Here is a 17,200-nt window from a genome sequence, read left to right as displayed (position 1 = left end):
TCATCCATCTTCCTACACCCAACTTAGTGAAGCTACTCTCTGTACACCCCCTGCTGTCAACAAATTGAAAAAGCCCTATCTTTAAAATGGGGCATATTTTACTAAATTTAAAAAAAATTATAACTTTCTGAAAAACCACAACTCCAAAAGGCACTACACTGGGACATACTCTATCTAATAAAACAAACCCCAAGTCTTTCTTTGTCCTCTACCCTGAGTTAATATTTCCATTGACTATATGGGAAAACCATGCACAAAAACCACACAGGAAGTCGCAGCAAAAAACTGACAGTTGGAATTTTGGGTTACTCCCAATTCCACATTTTTTTATTTTGCCCTGAAATTTGGCATGCAGCACCGGGTGACGATTCTACGCGCCCATGCCAAATTTCAGCTCAGTAAGTCCAATCACTTTTGAGCTGTAGCCCCTCAAACACCATGCCCCCATCTCAGAAGTTCCCTATGGGAGAATTCCGTTTGTTCGATTCAGCCTTAATATAAGGGCATGACCGTGCCCTTATAATATATATATATGTATATATTGAAGTATGCAAACTTTTTACAGATAGAGTTAATGCAGATAGTTTAACTAATGAGTAATGGAGCTTGGAATGTAAACTAAGCTATGTTTAGCCTGATTCCATAAACAGACGTGTTCCGAGTATAGTACAGATTAAATTGGTTCACTCTGTAGGAGTGGTGAAATCTGTCCAGTCGGTAGGAAGGGCTGCAGTACACCAGTCGGTAGGAAGGGCTGCAGCACTCATCTCTTTACTCAGTATCTGAGTAAAGAGATGAGGTGTTGCATTATGGCAGGAGGTCATAGAGTTTAAAAATATAGTTTAGAAATGAAAATGAGAATATCAAAATAAGGTACCAAATGTCCTGCCCTACACTTGCGAAACTGTATGTCACTGTGAGGTTTTGTTTTTACAGTGTCTTGTACGTCCGACATCTAAGTTTAGTGCTTGTACTTTTTAAAAATACAGTATCTTGTTCTGTTATTATATTCTCAGATCTGTATTTAACATCAGAAACTATTCTGTCCGTGACTGTGGGGCATGTTTACAAGTCTTGTGACTAATGCATATATATGTGTTGAACTGAGATAAAAATACTCTTAAAGAGTTAAGAGTATATGTGTTCAAATGTCTTTTTGGCAGGTATGAAAGATGTGTGATTAGAAATGTGTGTTTATCTGATGTTACTACTTATTTATTAAGTTTAGTTTTCTGTAAGGTATTGTTTTAATACCTAGATATTCTTTTATTCAACATATGAGAAGGTCTGCCTGTAAATTGTTAATAGCTTGATCCTTGTGCTGTATTGCGATCAAAAGGGAAAAAATAGAAACTTTTTTTCCCCTGTAATATAGTGTAATATTCCTACATTGCAGAAGGCTATGATGCAGCGGGAAGAAAAAAAATATATTATTCATCGAGTTTTAAACATTGCACATCTGATGAGATGGATCGGATTGATAATTATGTTTTGTTTAGACGATAACAACAAATGCTGTTAGAAGACAATCACTTGTGACTTAAAAAATGTTTGTCATACAAACGTTTAAGATATGTGTTTGCATTGTGTGTAAGTAACGGTAGAATAAAGGCTAACAATGCGAAATATGTGATGTTGATGAAAGGCGATAGATTACACTGTATTGGACTGGGCAAATAACAGCCATTTAGATCTTCATTAAGTCAGGATCTATGGGGTAATATTATATTTTTTAGTGGTGTCTAATTCAGTCACCATTTTGATGTAGATTCCCGCAGACACTACCTAGCACTGCAATAAATTTATGTAGTGCCTTTTTCTCTGTGCCAATACATCCAGATTCTCAATGGGGTAAATTTACTAAGGTCCCGATTTTGACCGAGATGCCGTTTTTTCATCAAAGTGTCATCTCGGTAATTTACTAAACTCAAATCACGGCAGTGATGAGGGCATTCGTAATATTTTGGAAGTCCTAGGAAAAAATCACGAATGAATACACCATCGGTCAAAACGCGGCTGTTTAAGTATGAATCTCGGTCATTTACTAAGAAGTGCAAAGCAAAAAAAAAAAAAAAACACTGCCGTGAAAAATTACAACTCGTTAAAAAGTGCTAAAAAAAAACAGACCAGCTTTTTATATTCGTGATTGCATAGGCATGCAGGGATCCATGAGATCCGTGCATGTCTATCAGTGGGAAGGGATGGGAAAGTGTTTTTTATAAAAAAAAAATTGCGTGGGGTCCCCCCTCCTAAGCATAACCAGCATCGGGCTCTTTGAGCCGATCCTGGTTGCAGAAATATGGCAAAAAATTGACAGGGGTTCCCCCATATTTAAGCAACCAGCATCGGGCTCTGCGCCTGGTCCTGGTTCCAAAAATACGGGGGACAAAAAGAGTAGGGGTCCCCCGTATTTTTAAAACCAGCACCGGGCTCCACTAGCTGGACAGATAATGCCACAGCCGGGGGTCACTTTTATATAGTGCCCTGCGGCCGTGGCATCAAAAATCCAACTAGTCACCCCTGGCCGGGGTACCCTGGGGGAGTGGGGACCCCTTCAATCAAGGGGTGTCCCCCCCCAGCCACCCAAGGGCCAGGGGTGAAGCCCGAGTATGTGTGTATGTATGTAATAAAATTATACTTTCAAGGTGTGTGTGTCTTGTGTTTTTTTGGGTATTTTTTTAGTAGTAGTACTACAGGTACCAGCGGGCCCGTTTTCCGCCGCATGCTGGTACTTGTGGTTCTCCAAGTACCAGCATGCGGGGGAGGCTTGCTGGGACTTGTAGTACTGCTACTAAAAACAATATCTTTTCATTTACAACAAAGGCTATCAGCCCCCCCATCCGCAGCCCATTGGATGGGGGGGACAGCCTCAGGCTTCACCCCTGGCCCTTGGGTGGCTGGGGGGGGGACCCCTTGATTGAAGGGGTCCCCACTCCCCCAGGGTACCCCGGCCAGGGGTGACTAGTTGGATTTTTGATGCCACGGCCGCAGGGCACTATATAAAAGTGACCCCCGGCTGTGGCATTATCTGTCCAGCTAGTGGAGCCCGGTGCTGGTTTTAAAAATACGGGGGACCCCTACTCTTTTTGTCCCCCGTATTTTTGGAACCAGGACCAGGCGCAGAGCCCGATGCTGGTTGCTTAAATATGGGGGAACCCCTGTCAATTTTTTTGCCATATTTCTGCATCCAGGATCGGCTCAAAGAGCCCGAGGCTGGTTATGCTTAGGAGGGGGGACCCCACGCAATTTTTTTTTTTTATATTTTACAGTGTTTAATTTAAATAAATTAAAAAAAATGAACCCCAGCACAGATCACACAGATCCGGCCGAGATTCATTGTAAAAAAGTCGGCAGTGTTTTGCTAATCACTGCCGTAAAAATAGAAAAAAAACCACGAATGACATCGACATCGGAACAAAAGAAAAACCCGAATACGACAGCTTAGTAAATTAGTCGTAATCAATTCAAAAAGTTGCAGTTTTACACTTTCGATGTCATTCGTGATTGAACTTTGACCTTTTTCCGAAAAATACGAATGTTAGTAAATTTACCCCAATATCTGTTTGCTGTTACCTACAAGGGAATTCAGTATATCTGGGCTAGATTAAGCAAAGGATTTCTAGACAGTCTTTCTTTGTACTTGCAAAATAACCTGCAATCTTTTGTACGTACAGATAGTTCAGTCCTTTCCCAGTATGTGGATGACCTGCTGTGCTCCAAATCATTTGAAACATCTGTGTCAGATACTAAACAGTTGTGTTTTCATGCAGAAACAAGGTGTCGCAGGACAGAATTCAACAGTTCACTGACAAATACCTAGGTTAGGTTATTACTTGGTACTAGGCCAAATACAATTAGACCCTCAAAGGGAGGAGTTTGGGTATACATTTACTAAGATAGATAGATAGATAGATAGATAGATAGATAGATAGATAGATAGATAGATAGATAGATAGATAGATAGATAGATAGATAGGACCAGATGATGAATTTCATAATTCAGTACATTTTTATGAGTGCTATATGCATGCATTCAAGTTCATAACATGAGAAATTATAGAACATGATACAAAATATTACACTTTATCATGAGTAACATTTGATGGATACACAAACAGAGCCGAACATTCAACTCATATATAAGTAAAGATTATGTTTAGAACTGTGGCTGAGGTACACATGGCTGTCACAACTTTCATCCAGTTGCTTTCTTGTCTTCCTCATCCTCAAAAGTGGGAAGTCTAAACAATATAATGTGGATGAGTACAACAATTATGAAAGTAGCAAGAGAATACTTTTATAACTGAAATTAGTATGAGAGTAAGTGAATTAGTATTAGTAGTAGTAAATTGTTGCTGCCAACTTTTGCTATAGAATATGTACTGAGTTATGCGCATCTAAGGGTAACTAACATGAATTAGATTGCACAAGCTTATTACAGTAGTATGAAGTTACATCGTGTTCTAGCATTTGACCAAAATAACTTAAAAAAGAACTTAAAGCAATATAATTTCTCTACAAAGATTACAAAATATTTGATAAAGATAAGAAAGCTATAGTACGTTGATGGTTACTGAGGATGTTTTTGGGATGATTAAAAACAACATTGCTTTATATACAACATAGTTTACTGCTAAAAAGAAACTATAGTATGTGTAACACGTGTTAAGTGATAAAGCGCAACGGAGCGCTATATAAGAAATGAATAATAAGGTGGCCAGATGTGTGGTCTACTGCTTCAAATGCAGTAACGTTTTCTTTTTGATAGGAAGAGTTTGTAGGAGTTTGGGGGGAAAAAAAGAAAAAAGAAAATATGGTGATTTTTGCTATGAATATTTTTCAATGAATATGTGTAAAGTTGAAAATAGAATCAAGTCATAATTTGCCAGGGAAGGTTTACAGAATTAAGCATTATTAATCTACAAAAGAGACAGGAATGGCAGAATCATAACCACGGCATGGTACAATCGATGGTTTAATAGTGGTAGAATTACACCTAAACTTCTGCTTAGTCTCTCTTCTGCAAAACCTTTTTCTTTTGTTGTTTTTGGAATTCAGCAAAGAACCAAGTAATTCAGAGACTGACTCAAAACTACAAACTGACTTGACTGTTCAACATGTCACACAATTATTTAAACAATTACAAGAATAAACTAGGAGCCTGGGGGGAGGGTTTAGCTAGAAACTACGGGTCATGCAGTGAGAATAGTGGGGATGGCGGTAGTAAACAAAATGGGGGAGAAGTTGGGGGGAGGGTAAGAGCAGGCAGTAAGGTTATTAACATGGGTACTAAAAGGGATTTTACCAAAGCACTAACCAATGACGATTACAGGTCATCCTTGCCACATAAGGTGAAAGATGTCCCTAACGCAAGGGAAAATACTTGTCTTAGTTGTATGTATGTAAACGCCAGAAGCATTACTGGTAAAAAGGGTGAACTAGAAATACTTGCAGCAAGCAAACAGTATGATATTATAGGCATTACTGAAACTTGGTGGGATGAATCTCATGACTGGACAGTCAATCTAGAGGGCTATACACTGTTTAGGAGAGACAGACTAAATAAAAAGGGTGGAGGGGTGTGTCTGTACGTAAAGCCGGTTTTAAAACCTAATATATGGGAAGATACTCAGGAGGGGACTGTAGACACTGTTGAGACACTATGGGTAGAAATTGCATGCGGGGAAAAAGGAACAAAAAAGTTAGTATTGGGTGTATGCTATAGGCCGCCTGGTATCAACGCATCTGATGATGAATTGTTACTAAAGCAAATTGAAAAAGCAGCAGGAGTAGGAGATATAGTAGTGATGGGAGATTTTAACTATCCAGAGATAAACTGGAAAAACGATTCATGTGATACTGCTAGGGGCAGTATGTTTTTAAACACACTAAATGATAACTACCTAGTCCAACTAATTGAGGAACCAACTAGGTACAATGCAATCTTAGACCTGGTATTAACAAACAATCAGGATTTGGTATCGGGTATTATAGTAGGGGAACCCATAGGAAACAGCGACCATAATATGGTCACATTCAATATCAGTTTCTACAAACAGCCCTATACTGGCTCAACTAGGACTTTAAATTTTAGCAAAGCAAATTTTAAAATGATGAGGGTATTTTTCAGGGATATTGAATGGGAAGGTTTGTTTTTAGGAAAAAATACTACGGAGAAATGGGAGGTACTAAAATTCCTGCTAGCTAAAAATACACTCAAATATATTCCTATGAGTAGCAAAAAAGGGAATAAAAATCATAAACCGATGTGGCTTAACAAAAAGATTAAGGAACTTATGGGCAAGAAAAGGCGAGCATTTAAAAAATACAAATCTGACGGGGAAGCAGAGTCATTTCAGCACTATAAGGAATGTAACAAAAATTGCAAAAAGGAAATAAGAGCGGCTAAAGTAGAAACTGAAAAACTAGTAGCAAAGGAAAGCAAAGCAAATCCCAAAAAATTATTTAAATACATCAATAGCAAGAGATTAAAAAAGGAGAGTATAGGCCCTTTGAAGGACACGTTGGGAGTCTTAAGCAAAAATGATAATGACATAGCGAACACACTAAATTAGTTTTTTTCAACAGTATTCACTAGAGAGGACCCAATTCAGGGACTGACACACAATCTCAATAAGGACAATATCACACTGATAGGTACTTATTTAAGCGAGGAAGTAGTCTGTCACCGATTAAAACATTTAAAGATTAATAAATCACCAGGGCCCGATGGTATTCATCCAAGGGTTCTAATGGAGCTTCACTCTGAACTGGCAAAACCGCTATCTCTGATCTTTGAGGATTCAGTTATATCAGGTATGGTTCCCAAAGACTGGCATATAGCGGAAGTAGTGCCTATATTCAAAAAGGGAAGTAAAGCTGAACCTGGTAATTATAGACCAGTTAGTCTTACATCTATAGTGGGGAAAGTATTGGAAGGTATTCTAAGAGATAGTATTCAGAAGATCCTTGAAACCAATAAGGTCATTAAAAGGAATCAACATGGGTTTATGAAGGACAGATCCTGTCAAACCAACTTACTTGGCTTTTATGAAACAGTAAGCGCAAACCTAGATCAGGGTAAAGACGTGGATGTAATCTTTTTAGACTTTGCCAAAGCGTTTGATACTGTACCACACATGAGACTTATATACAAGCTACAAGAATCAGGGCTAGGAAGCACAATATGCACTTGGGTCAAAAACTGGTTAGATAATAGGAAGCAGCGCGTTGTGGTTAATGGATATTTTTCAACTTGGACTGAAGTGCTAAGTGGTGTGCCGCAAGGCTCAGTATTAGGACCGCTATTGTTCAATATTTTCATTAACGACCTAACAGAAGGTCTAGAGAGCATGGTGTCAATTTTTGCAGATGATACCAAATTGTGTAAGGCTATAAATACAGAGGAGGATGCCGAGTCTCTTCAGAACGACTTAGTTAAATTAGAAGCATGGGCAGCCAAATGGAGAATGCGCTTCAACACAGACAAGTGTAAGGTAATGCACTGTGGTAACAAGAACAAAAATTACACCTACCTACTAAATGGGGTAAAACTAGGGGATTCTGTACTGGAAAAGGACTTAGGTGTCCTCATAGATAGCAAGCTAAGCAGTAGTACCCAAAGTAGGACTGCAGCAAAGAAGGCTAATAAGATATTAGCATGCATAAAACGGGGTATTGATGCTAGGGACGAGAGTATTATACTCCCATTATATAGATCACTGGTGAGGCCACACCTTGAATACTGTGTACAGTTCTGGGCACCGTACTACAAAAAGGATATCCTGGAGCTTGAAAAGGTACAAAGTAGGGCGACCAAACTAATTAAGGGCATGGAGACGATGGAATACAAGGAAAGGCTTGAAAGACTAGGCATGTTTACATTGGAGAAGCGGAGACTAAGAGGGGATATGATCAACATCTACAAATATATAAGGGGACAATACTCAGAGCTTGCGCGGGACCTGTTTTTGGTTAGATCAACACAGAGGACTCGTGGACACTCGCTCAGGTTAGAGGAGAGGAGATTCCGCACAATACGGCGTAAAGGCTTTTTCACGGTAAGGACAATACGTGTTTGGAATTCCCTGCCCGAGGGAGTTGTAATGGCGGAATCTGTCAACACCTTTAAGAATGGGTTAGATAAATTCCTATTGGATAAGGATATCCAGGGGTATGGTGCATAGTCATGCATTATAGTTACTATTTAGTCAAATCATCATGCAGAGGACACCACAAATAGGTTGAACTCGATGGACAATTGTCTTTTTTCAACCTCAGATACTATGTTACTATGTAATATCAAAAGCTGTAAGAACTTTGGAAGAATATTTAACCAGCACGAACACTTAGTCCGGCACAGGACAAATCACTGAGAAAGTGGAGACTGTGTTATGGTGATAATTTGCTTATGTTTCGGTTCCATTACAGATCGCATAGGATGGTCCTTGGCAGTACTGCTGACTACTGATACAGCCATTGCAAAGGCTGCGGAAGAAGGACACCTAGATCCATGAGCTTGCATTGGAATGAAAAGGTCAGAGACCAGAGCTTAAAGGAACCTAAAAACTCAAAATTGTATGGAGATACAGGGACTATTACTACTATTACTACCACAGAGTTATATTCGAATGAACCCTTCAATCGAGATGGAGATGATTGACTTTAATAGACTATGTGCTTATAGGCTAATATCCTACAGAACTTTTAAAATTCTTGAAAGTATACTGGGAGCGATGATTTTGTTTATTGAAGAGAGAGCGAGCAGAAGTGTGCTGTAGGTATGAGTACTCATCCATTAATGTGGATGGGAATTATTTCAATAAGACTCTTCCTTCCTCTTTTCTAAGCAGGAAATCCAGAGAGCTTTCTGACCGGTGTAAAGATCACCCTTTGAAAAACGTGGTTGTGAGTATTGTACTCCACTTGAAGAAAGATGTATAGATTGATATATGGATAATTAGAATAGTATTCAAAGGAATATCCAGTCCAACAATACCACTAATTTGTTGGGAAAGAGTTTTGGTACTACAGCTATATAAATATTATTACTAATTATTATTATTATTATAATTGTTAGATATGTATACAAAGACACCAGCATTGTATAGTAACATGCCAAAGACAAAGTTCTCTATGTAAGTTACATTTGATGTGATTACCAAAACTTTGTAGAGTTGTGATACATTAACTGTGAAACAGATTCATGTAGATAGAAAGTTACAGGTGCTTATAGCAAGATAGGGCCACTAGTAATAATATTAGCTACACACATATGGGGCCGGATGGGATACATCCAAGGATACTAAAAGAACTTAAAGAGGTGCTGGTAGCACCATTGAGAGAATTATTCAACCAGTCATTAGCTACAGGAGAAATTCCAGGGGACTGGAAAAGAGCAAACGTAGTCCCACTGCACAAAAGTGGAAGCAAGGAAGAGGCAAACAACTACAGACCAGTGAGTCTTACATCAGTAGTAGGGAAATTGATGGAAACACTCTTAAAAGAAAGAGTTGTAGATTATCTCAAATCCGGCAATTTACTGGATCCCAAACAGCATGGATTCACTGCGGGGAGATCATGTCAAACAAATCTTATTTACTTTTTTGATTGTGTGACTAAAGTGATGGATAAAGGGGGAGCCATGGATATAGCTTATCTAGACTTTAGTAAGGCTTTTGACACAGTTCCACATCGCAGACTGCTAAATAAACTTGAAAGTTAGGGATTGGATATTAGGATTATTGAATGGATAAGATCTTGGTTGAAGGATAGAAAACAGAGAGTTGTGGTAAATGGAGTGCATTCACAGGAGGGAAATGTTACCAGTGGAGTACCCCAGGGATCTGTACTTGGACCAGTGCTTTTTAATATCTTTATTGGTGACATTGCAAATGGCATTAAAGGGACAGTATGCATTTTTGCAGATGACACAAAGGTATGCAATAGGGTAGACACACCAGGTGGTGCATGGCCTACATCACAAAACATACCCAGAAAGACTAAGAAATCTCAATATGTATAGTTTGGAGCAGAGAAGGGAAAGGGGGGACATGATAGAAACTTTAAAATATATGAAGGGTTTTAACAAAGTCCAGGAGGGAAACATTCTCCAAATGAAGAGAAGCAATAGGACACGAGGACATGCACTGAGACAGGAGGGGGGGAGGTTCAGGGGAAATTTGCAGAAAAATTATTTCACAGAAAGGGTAGTGGACAAGTGGAATAGCCTCCCATCAGAGGTGGTAGAGGCTAAGACAGTAGAGCAATTTAAACATGCATGGGATAGACATAAGGATATCTTTACAAATAAATAAGGATCAAATAAGGTTAGTGATAAAAAATAATATAAAAAAAATAAAAATAAGGGGCAGACTAGATGGGCCAAGTGGTTCTTATCTGCCGACAAATTCTATGTTTCTATGTTTCTATTCCATTTAGTGCCAATAAAACAGATCAATAATACATGAAAGATTACCTTATGCAGATAGGAAAGATTGATTTAAGGAAATGAGAAAGGATTGTTAACATATACAAACCTAATATTTCTAGATGTGCTAGATATAATGAGTTAGGTATATAAAAAGTAATGGTTACATGATAGGATGTTCATTAAAGTTTATGATTTAGTATTTGATTATACTGTACTGAAGGAGATATCATACATAACTGGGAATGATAGATCCACTATGTCCTTAGGATATGATGTACAATTGGTTACCTATTAATTCTGAAGGTATTTGCTATTTAAGCAGATTAATTTAGCAATTTTAAACAAAAACACATAATCACTTGAGAAAAGTTTTCTTACAGGATGAACTATTCCTAAATGAGTGATTGACCCAGTAATCAGGAAACATGTTCCTGTCACCAGTGCATCAACAAAACATCAAATGTATACAGGTCACTAATAAGTTCTCCAATGACTATTGGAGTTTTATGATTAATCAACTGGGAGTTGATATTTTATTTCATCTAAGCATAACGATGTTCTCCAAGATTCATGAAATCAGTGGCTGTGTTAAAAGAATTGGGTGTAACCATGTATTATAAAAATAATTGAATCGCCATGTTTTTCTCTGTTGATGTCTTTGACCTGGGCTGAAAGGATGTGCTTCTCAGCCTGCATATGGGTGTGGTCTTTTAAATAAATCATTGTTTTCCAACTTCTATTACTTAATTGCAACAAGGAAACCAAATGGTTAAATTAGGATTTGGCTATATATATATATATATATATATACACACTGCTAAAAAAAATAAAGGGAACACTAAAATAACACATCCTAGATCTGAGTGAATTAAATATTCTTATTAAATACTTTGTTCTTCACACAAAAATTATCAATGGAAATCAAATTTATTAACCCATGGAGGTCTGGATTTGGAGTCACCCTCAAAATTAAAGTGGAAAAACACACTACAGGCTGATCCAACTTTGATGTAATGTCCTTAAAACAAGTCAAAATAAGGCTCATTAGTGTGTGTGGCCTCCACGTGCCTGTATGACCTCCCTACAATGCCTGGGCATGCTCCAGATGAGGTGGCGGATGGTCTCCTGAGGGATCTCCTCCCAGACATGGACTAAAGAATCCGCCAACTACTGGACAGTCTGTGGTGCAAGACATGATGGATGGAGCGAGACATGATGTTCCAGATGTGCTCAATTGGATTCAGGTATGGGGAACGGGCAGGTCAGTCCATAGCATCAATGCCTTCGTCTTGCAGGAACTGCTGACACACTCCAGCCACATGAGGTCTAGCATTGTCTTGCATTAGGAGGAACCCAGGGCCAACCACACCAGCATATGGTCTCACAAGGGGTCTGAGGATCTCAACTCAGTACCTATTGGCAGTCAGGCTACCTCTGGCAAGCACATGGAGGGCTGTGCGCCCCCCTAAAGAAATGGCACCCCACACCATTACTGACCCACTGCCAAACCGGTCATGCTGGAGGATGTTGCAGGCAGCAGAACGTTCTCCTTGGCGTCTCCAGACTCTGTCACGTCTGTCACATGTGCTCAGTGAGAACCTGCTTCATCTGTGAAGAGAACAGGGCGCCATTGGCGAATTTGACAATCTTGGTGTTCTCTGGCAAATGCCAAATGTCCTGCACGGTGATGGGCTGTAAGCACAACCCCCACCTGTGGACGTCGGGCCCTCATACCACCCTCATGGAGTCTGTTTCTGATCGTTTGAGTAGACACATGCACATTTGTGGCTTGTTGGAGGTCATTTTGCAGGGCTCTGGCAGTGCTCCTCCGGTTCCTCTATGCACAAAGGCGGAGGTAGCGGTCCTGCTGCTGGGTTGTTGCCCTCCTACGGCCTCCTCCACATCTCCTGATGTACTGGCATGTCTCCTGGTAGTGCCTCCATGCTCTGGACACTATGCTGACAGACACAGCAAACCTTCTTGCCACAGCTCGCATTGATGTGCCATCCTGGATGAGCTGCACTACCTGAGCCACTTTGGGGGTTGTAGGGAGGTCATACAGGCACGTGGAGGCCACACACACTACTGAGCCTCATTTTGACATGTTTTAAGGACATTGCATCAAAGTTGGGTCAGCCTGTAGTGGGTTTTTCCACTTTATTTTTGAGGGTGACTCCAAATCCAGACCTCCATGGGTTAATAAATTTGATTTCCATTGATAATTTTTGTGTGATTTTGTTGTCAGCACATTCAACTATGTAAAGAACAAAGTATTTAATAAGAATATTTCATTCATTCAGATCTAAGATGTGTTTTTTTAGAGTGTTCCCTTTATTTTTTGAGCAGTGTATATATATATATATATATATGTTTATATTATGCTATAGGTTAGCATCCAATCATTGTCAAATTTCTGCTGATATGTAGAACAGCTCTTTCTGCTTAAACTCTTCCTGGACAATAGGTGACTCCTAAACAAAAGGTCCCTTTGCTGACATAACAGGAGGCCAGAGGCTGCTGTTATGTAATTAGAATGCAAGGTGTTACCCTGTAAGGGTGCCATTAGCATTTTCCATTATATTAAGTGACTTTATGAATATTTACACCTCATTTACAAGACAAGGAGCTGGGCACGAGAAGCTGATGTGCTGAATGACTATATAATGTTATGACACCCTCATTTACATGTCACCTCTCAGTGTAAGAATTATTTCTGCCCATCCTGGGAATTACTGGGGAGAGATGGGGAGGAAGGGCTATAAATAGGCTGTATCAGGCCACTGATAGCTGATGGAGGAGCTGCTGGATGAGTTACTGGTTGCAGAGCTGGATGGATGGTGGAGTAAGATAGAGACAGAGGAATATTCTCCAGAGTAAGGTGATAATATTATAGATTAGGATATATTTATATGTATACAACATTTATAGATATTACATTATAGATATTGTCTTGTTATCAATACTTCAAAAATGTTATCTTAGCAAAGGTTATAAAGTTAGTAAAGCAATATAAACTGTTTCTATTTAAAAAGGATACACTACTCTAAATTTTATCATCTGTATTACATATTATTTATTAATATTGTATTGCAATAACCCCCAATACAAAAATAATGAAATATAACATTTACATTACATAATCTATATGTTTCTATGAGTTACAGTGAAGTTAGATATTCATGAAGTATTATACAAATGAATGTAAACTCATACTAAATGTGTAAATATATTGATGGACATTTATAGTTTGTCTCCTAAAACCTGCAGAAAAAAATCTAGTTGTCACATAATCTTATAATCAAACTATTTGCTGAGCAATTACTACAAATTAGGCCCAAATTATTAGATCATTAGTGTGGCAGCTATACATTGTTTATCAGTCATGTATCATGTGTGTATAACATAGCTGTATATATTCTGTCAGTGACCCAGCGTGTTACACAGAAATTCCATTTTTACCCTTTAAAAATCAGGTATTTCATGTAACAATGATCACTGTTTCTTCTGCAGACATCACACAGAGCAGAATAACTGGGTAGGCAAATTAGTTAGTAAGAGGTGCCTGGAGGTGAAATATTGATTGTTGCCAGCACTTACACATAAACACACACACACACACACACACACACACACACACATAAGTATGCACATAAGTATGCTCCCAGATTTCCCCCTTATTTAACAATCACCAAACCATCATTCACCATCAACCCCAAGTCCAGAACCAGCCCTCCTAATTTACTAGTACTAACACCCCCGCTGAGCTCAGAACATCTTTCTGGCCTTTAATTCACTACCAACACATGAGCAGCCCTCATACTCTTATTCACTACCATCAGCCCTGAAGTGCACTATCAATGTCCTAGAAATACCCGGACACCCCTCCCCCCTCAAACACTACAACACAGACATCCTACACCTTCCTCCCTATGCACCACCTGTTGCTGAACAAAGATCCCACCATCTGGCTGCAGTGTGCTGCCCCATGCTCACTGTTCTCAACTCCAGATCAGTGGAAACAGGGCCCACCTTGTGAGTAAGAGCCATGGAGGGATGATGAGCAGATAGAGGAGGTAGGGCAGGACATGCACTGTAGTATGTGCACCTGACTCTTAGTAGCCTGCTGCACTGCAGATCCTCCAGATTCCAGAGGGGGCTCTACAACTACTATGGCAGAAACAGGAAGGGCAATGGAGGAGGTTGCCCTATTCAGGTCAGGCATCTGGAGGTAACCTTCTCTATTGTCTTCAGTAGTTCCCCCACTTTTACTGTCATATGTTCACATTTCCCCCATTACAATGGTGTGTGCATCCTGGTGCATCAGCTGACAGTAGGTGTGACAGGATCAGTAACGTGTGTTACCCACATATGGTCAGTGCAGGAGGTGAGTAATGTGTAATCTGTACATTCTGAGGTGAGAGTAGGAGGATTATACAATCATTATGGAAACATTTAGAGATCACATCTTAAGGTGCATACACACTGAGAGTTTTTGCCCAGTGTGTATGCACAATGATGATGTGAACATCGCTGGCAGGAAACTTGCTCTGTGCATACACACTGAGCGATTTTCACCTGGGCCAACAATGTTCACGGGGAAGAACCACTATCCACAATAGGAGACTGTGGAAAGTGGTTCACTTGGCCGGTAAAACAGGCAGATGGATGGCGTCTGCCATTGAAGATGCGGGAGCACGCATCAGCACTCACTGCTCTCATGGCCATACATACACACACTAGGAGGTTTGTATCTCAAAATTGCCTATTGTGTATGGGCATTAAGTATTGGCATCTGCTGCAGGAATGTAGAGGCCTCTGTGCGGCACATGTAACTGGAATTGGGGATATAGCAATTTGACAATTTACAAATATTTTAAAAGAATGACGAAAGACTGGATCAAATTTCTCAGTGTACATAAATATAATGTAATATAATATAATGTCTTATTTCTTAAACAATATAACATTATTACTGTACAAACAGATTTATAACAGTAACCTTAATGCTTTTAAATGTGATCTATTTCTTGCAGGACAAAAAAGGAGCAAGATTCCCTCTAAGAATATAAGAAGATATAATAGAGACATTGTTCTCTGGTCAAGCCAACTACAGACATCATTTCTTTAGAAACTTCTTAAGGATTCTCAAAAACATTTATTTTGTTAAGGAGAAGCCTTAGGAAGCTAATTATCTTATCTAATACATTATGAGTCTTACTGGAGAGAAACCACATCTGTGCTCTGAGTGTGACAAATGCTTTACATATAAATCACATCTTCTCAGACATCAGAGGAATCACACAGGAGAGAAACCACATCTGTGCTCTGAGTGTGACAAATGCTTTACATATAAATCAGAGCTTCTCACACATCAGAGGAGTCACACAGGAGAGAGACCATTTACATGTTCTGAATGCTGCAAGTGTTTTACCCGAATGTCACATCTTGTTATACATCAGAGGAGTCACACAGGAGAGAGACCATTTACATGTTCTGAATGTAGCAAATGTTTTACCCTAAAGTCGCATCTTGTTATACATCAGAGGAGTCACACAGGAGAGAGACCATTTACATGTTCTGAATGCAGTAAGTGTTTTTACCTGAAGTCAAATCTTGTTGTACATCAGAGGAATCACACAGGAGAGAAACCATTTCAATGCTCTGAATGCAGCAAGTGTTTTAGCCAAAGGTCACATCTTGTTAACCATAAGGAGTCTCACATTAGAGGAACCATATAAATGTTTTGAATGCAGCAAGTTTTTAACTAGAAAGATAACACTCACAAGTATTAATCACATGGGGAGTCACTCTGAGGGCCTGACTGTAGGACATGCTTGATAAACATGTTATCTTGTTTTACTTCAATATAGTTACAAGTGAGGACATTTTTATTTTCTGAATGTCACAAGTGTTTATATATAAATCAATATTGTTAAAGACCAGAGAAGAGAAGGATCTAGAGTTGCACCTCTGCACCAGTATAATGTAATAAACAATATGCATGGTAAAATTCCCCAAAATTACTGAAATGATTATTTATGTATTTGTAATTATAATTCTTACACTCTCATCACATAAGGGGCGCTACTACTGACACCTAATACAATAGTATATAAAAAAATCTGGGATCAGTTTCTCGGTGCAGTGCACTGTCTTAAATCATATTTTTTGTATTTTTATAAAAGTAAGATTATCCATATTAAACAATATCATCAAACAATTAGAACAATTAGAACATAAAATGAAGTAACTGAAGTAATAAATAGAGTATAAATAACATAAAAAAAGAACAATGTGTCTGGTGTAAGTGTTGATGGTGCATCTGGTAGTGCCACTGATCTCTATAATATACAGCTGATCTGCTCATGCAGGTGCTGGGACTAGTAGGGGAAAGAGATCTCTATCCAGTAGTGAGTTCCAGCAGCTCCTCTCAGTTTCTTTCTATAGGATCACTTCAATTAACTGCAAATTTCTCATGTCCACAAGTAAGTAACATAGTAACATAGTATCTAAGGTTGAAAAAAGACAATTGTCCATCGAGTTCAACCTATTTGTGGTCTCTTATGCAGGATTATTTTGTATAAAAATTTGACTGATGTTGATGACTGCCGTTACGTTTTACCCCTCTTTTTTATAATAACCATAGTGCGTGACTATGCCCCGTAACCCTGGATATCCTTATTCATTAGGAATTTATCTAACCCATTCTTAAAGGTGTTGACTGAGTCGGCCATTACAACACCCTCAGGTAGGGAATTCCAAACACGG

At 39.0% G+C, this 17,200-nt stretch overlaps 1 protein-coding gene across 1 annotated transcript in view; it reads left to right on the top strand.

Annotated features, from left to right (window-relative positions):
• LOC134934267 (oocyte zinc finger protein XlCOF22-like) overlaps positions 1-16,369 on the top strand; it is a 141,989-nt gene extending 125,620 nt beyond the window's left edge. Inside the window, exon 2 of the mRNA XM_063929739.1 lies at positions 15,645-16,369. Coding sequence (XP_063785809.1) covers positions 15,645-16,170 — 526 coding nt within the window. The 3' untranslated portion in view covers positions 16,171-16,369. The remainder of the gene's footprint in view (positions 1-15,644) is intronic.
• Positions 16,370-17,200: the final 831 nt, after the last annotated feature.

This window comes from Pseudophryne corroboree, chromosome 6, assembly GCF_028390025.1.
Source record: "Pseudophryne corroboree isolate aPseCor3 chromosome 6, aPseCor3.hap2, whole genome shotgun sequence".
In the NCBI taxonomy this organism is placed as follows: domain Eukaryota; kingdom Metazoa; phylum Chordata; class Amphibia; order Anura; family Myobatrachidae; genus Pseudophryne; species Pseudophryne corroboree.
The sequence above is the reverse complement of the archived record's forward strand: the minus strand, read 5'-3'. Positions and strand labels throughout refer to the sequence as shown.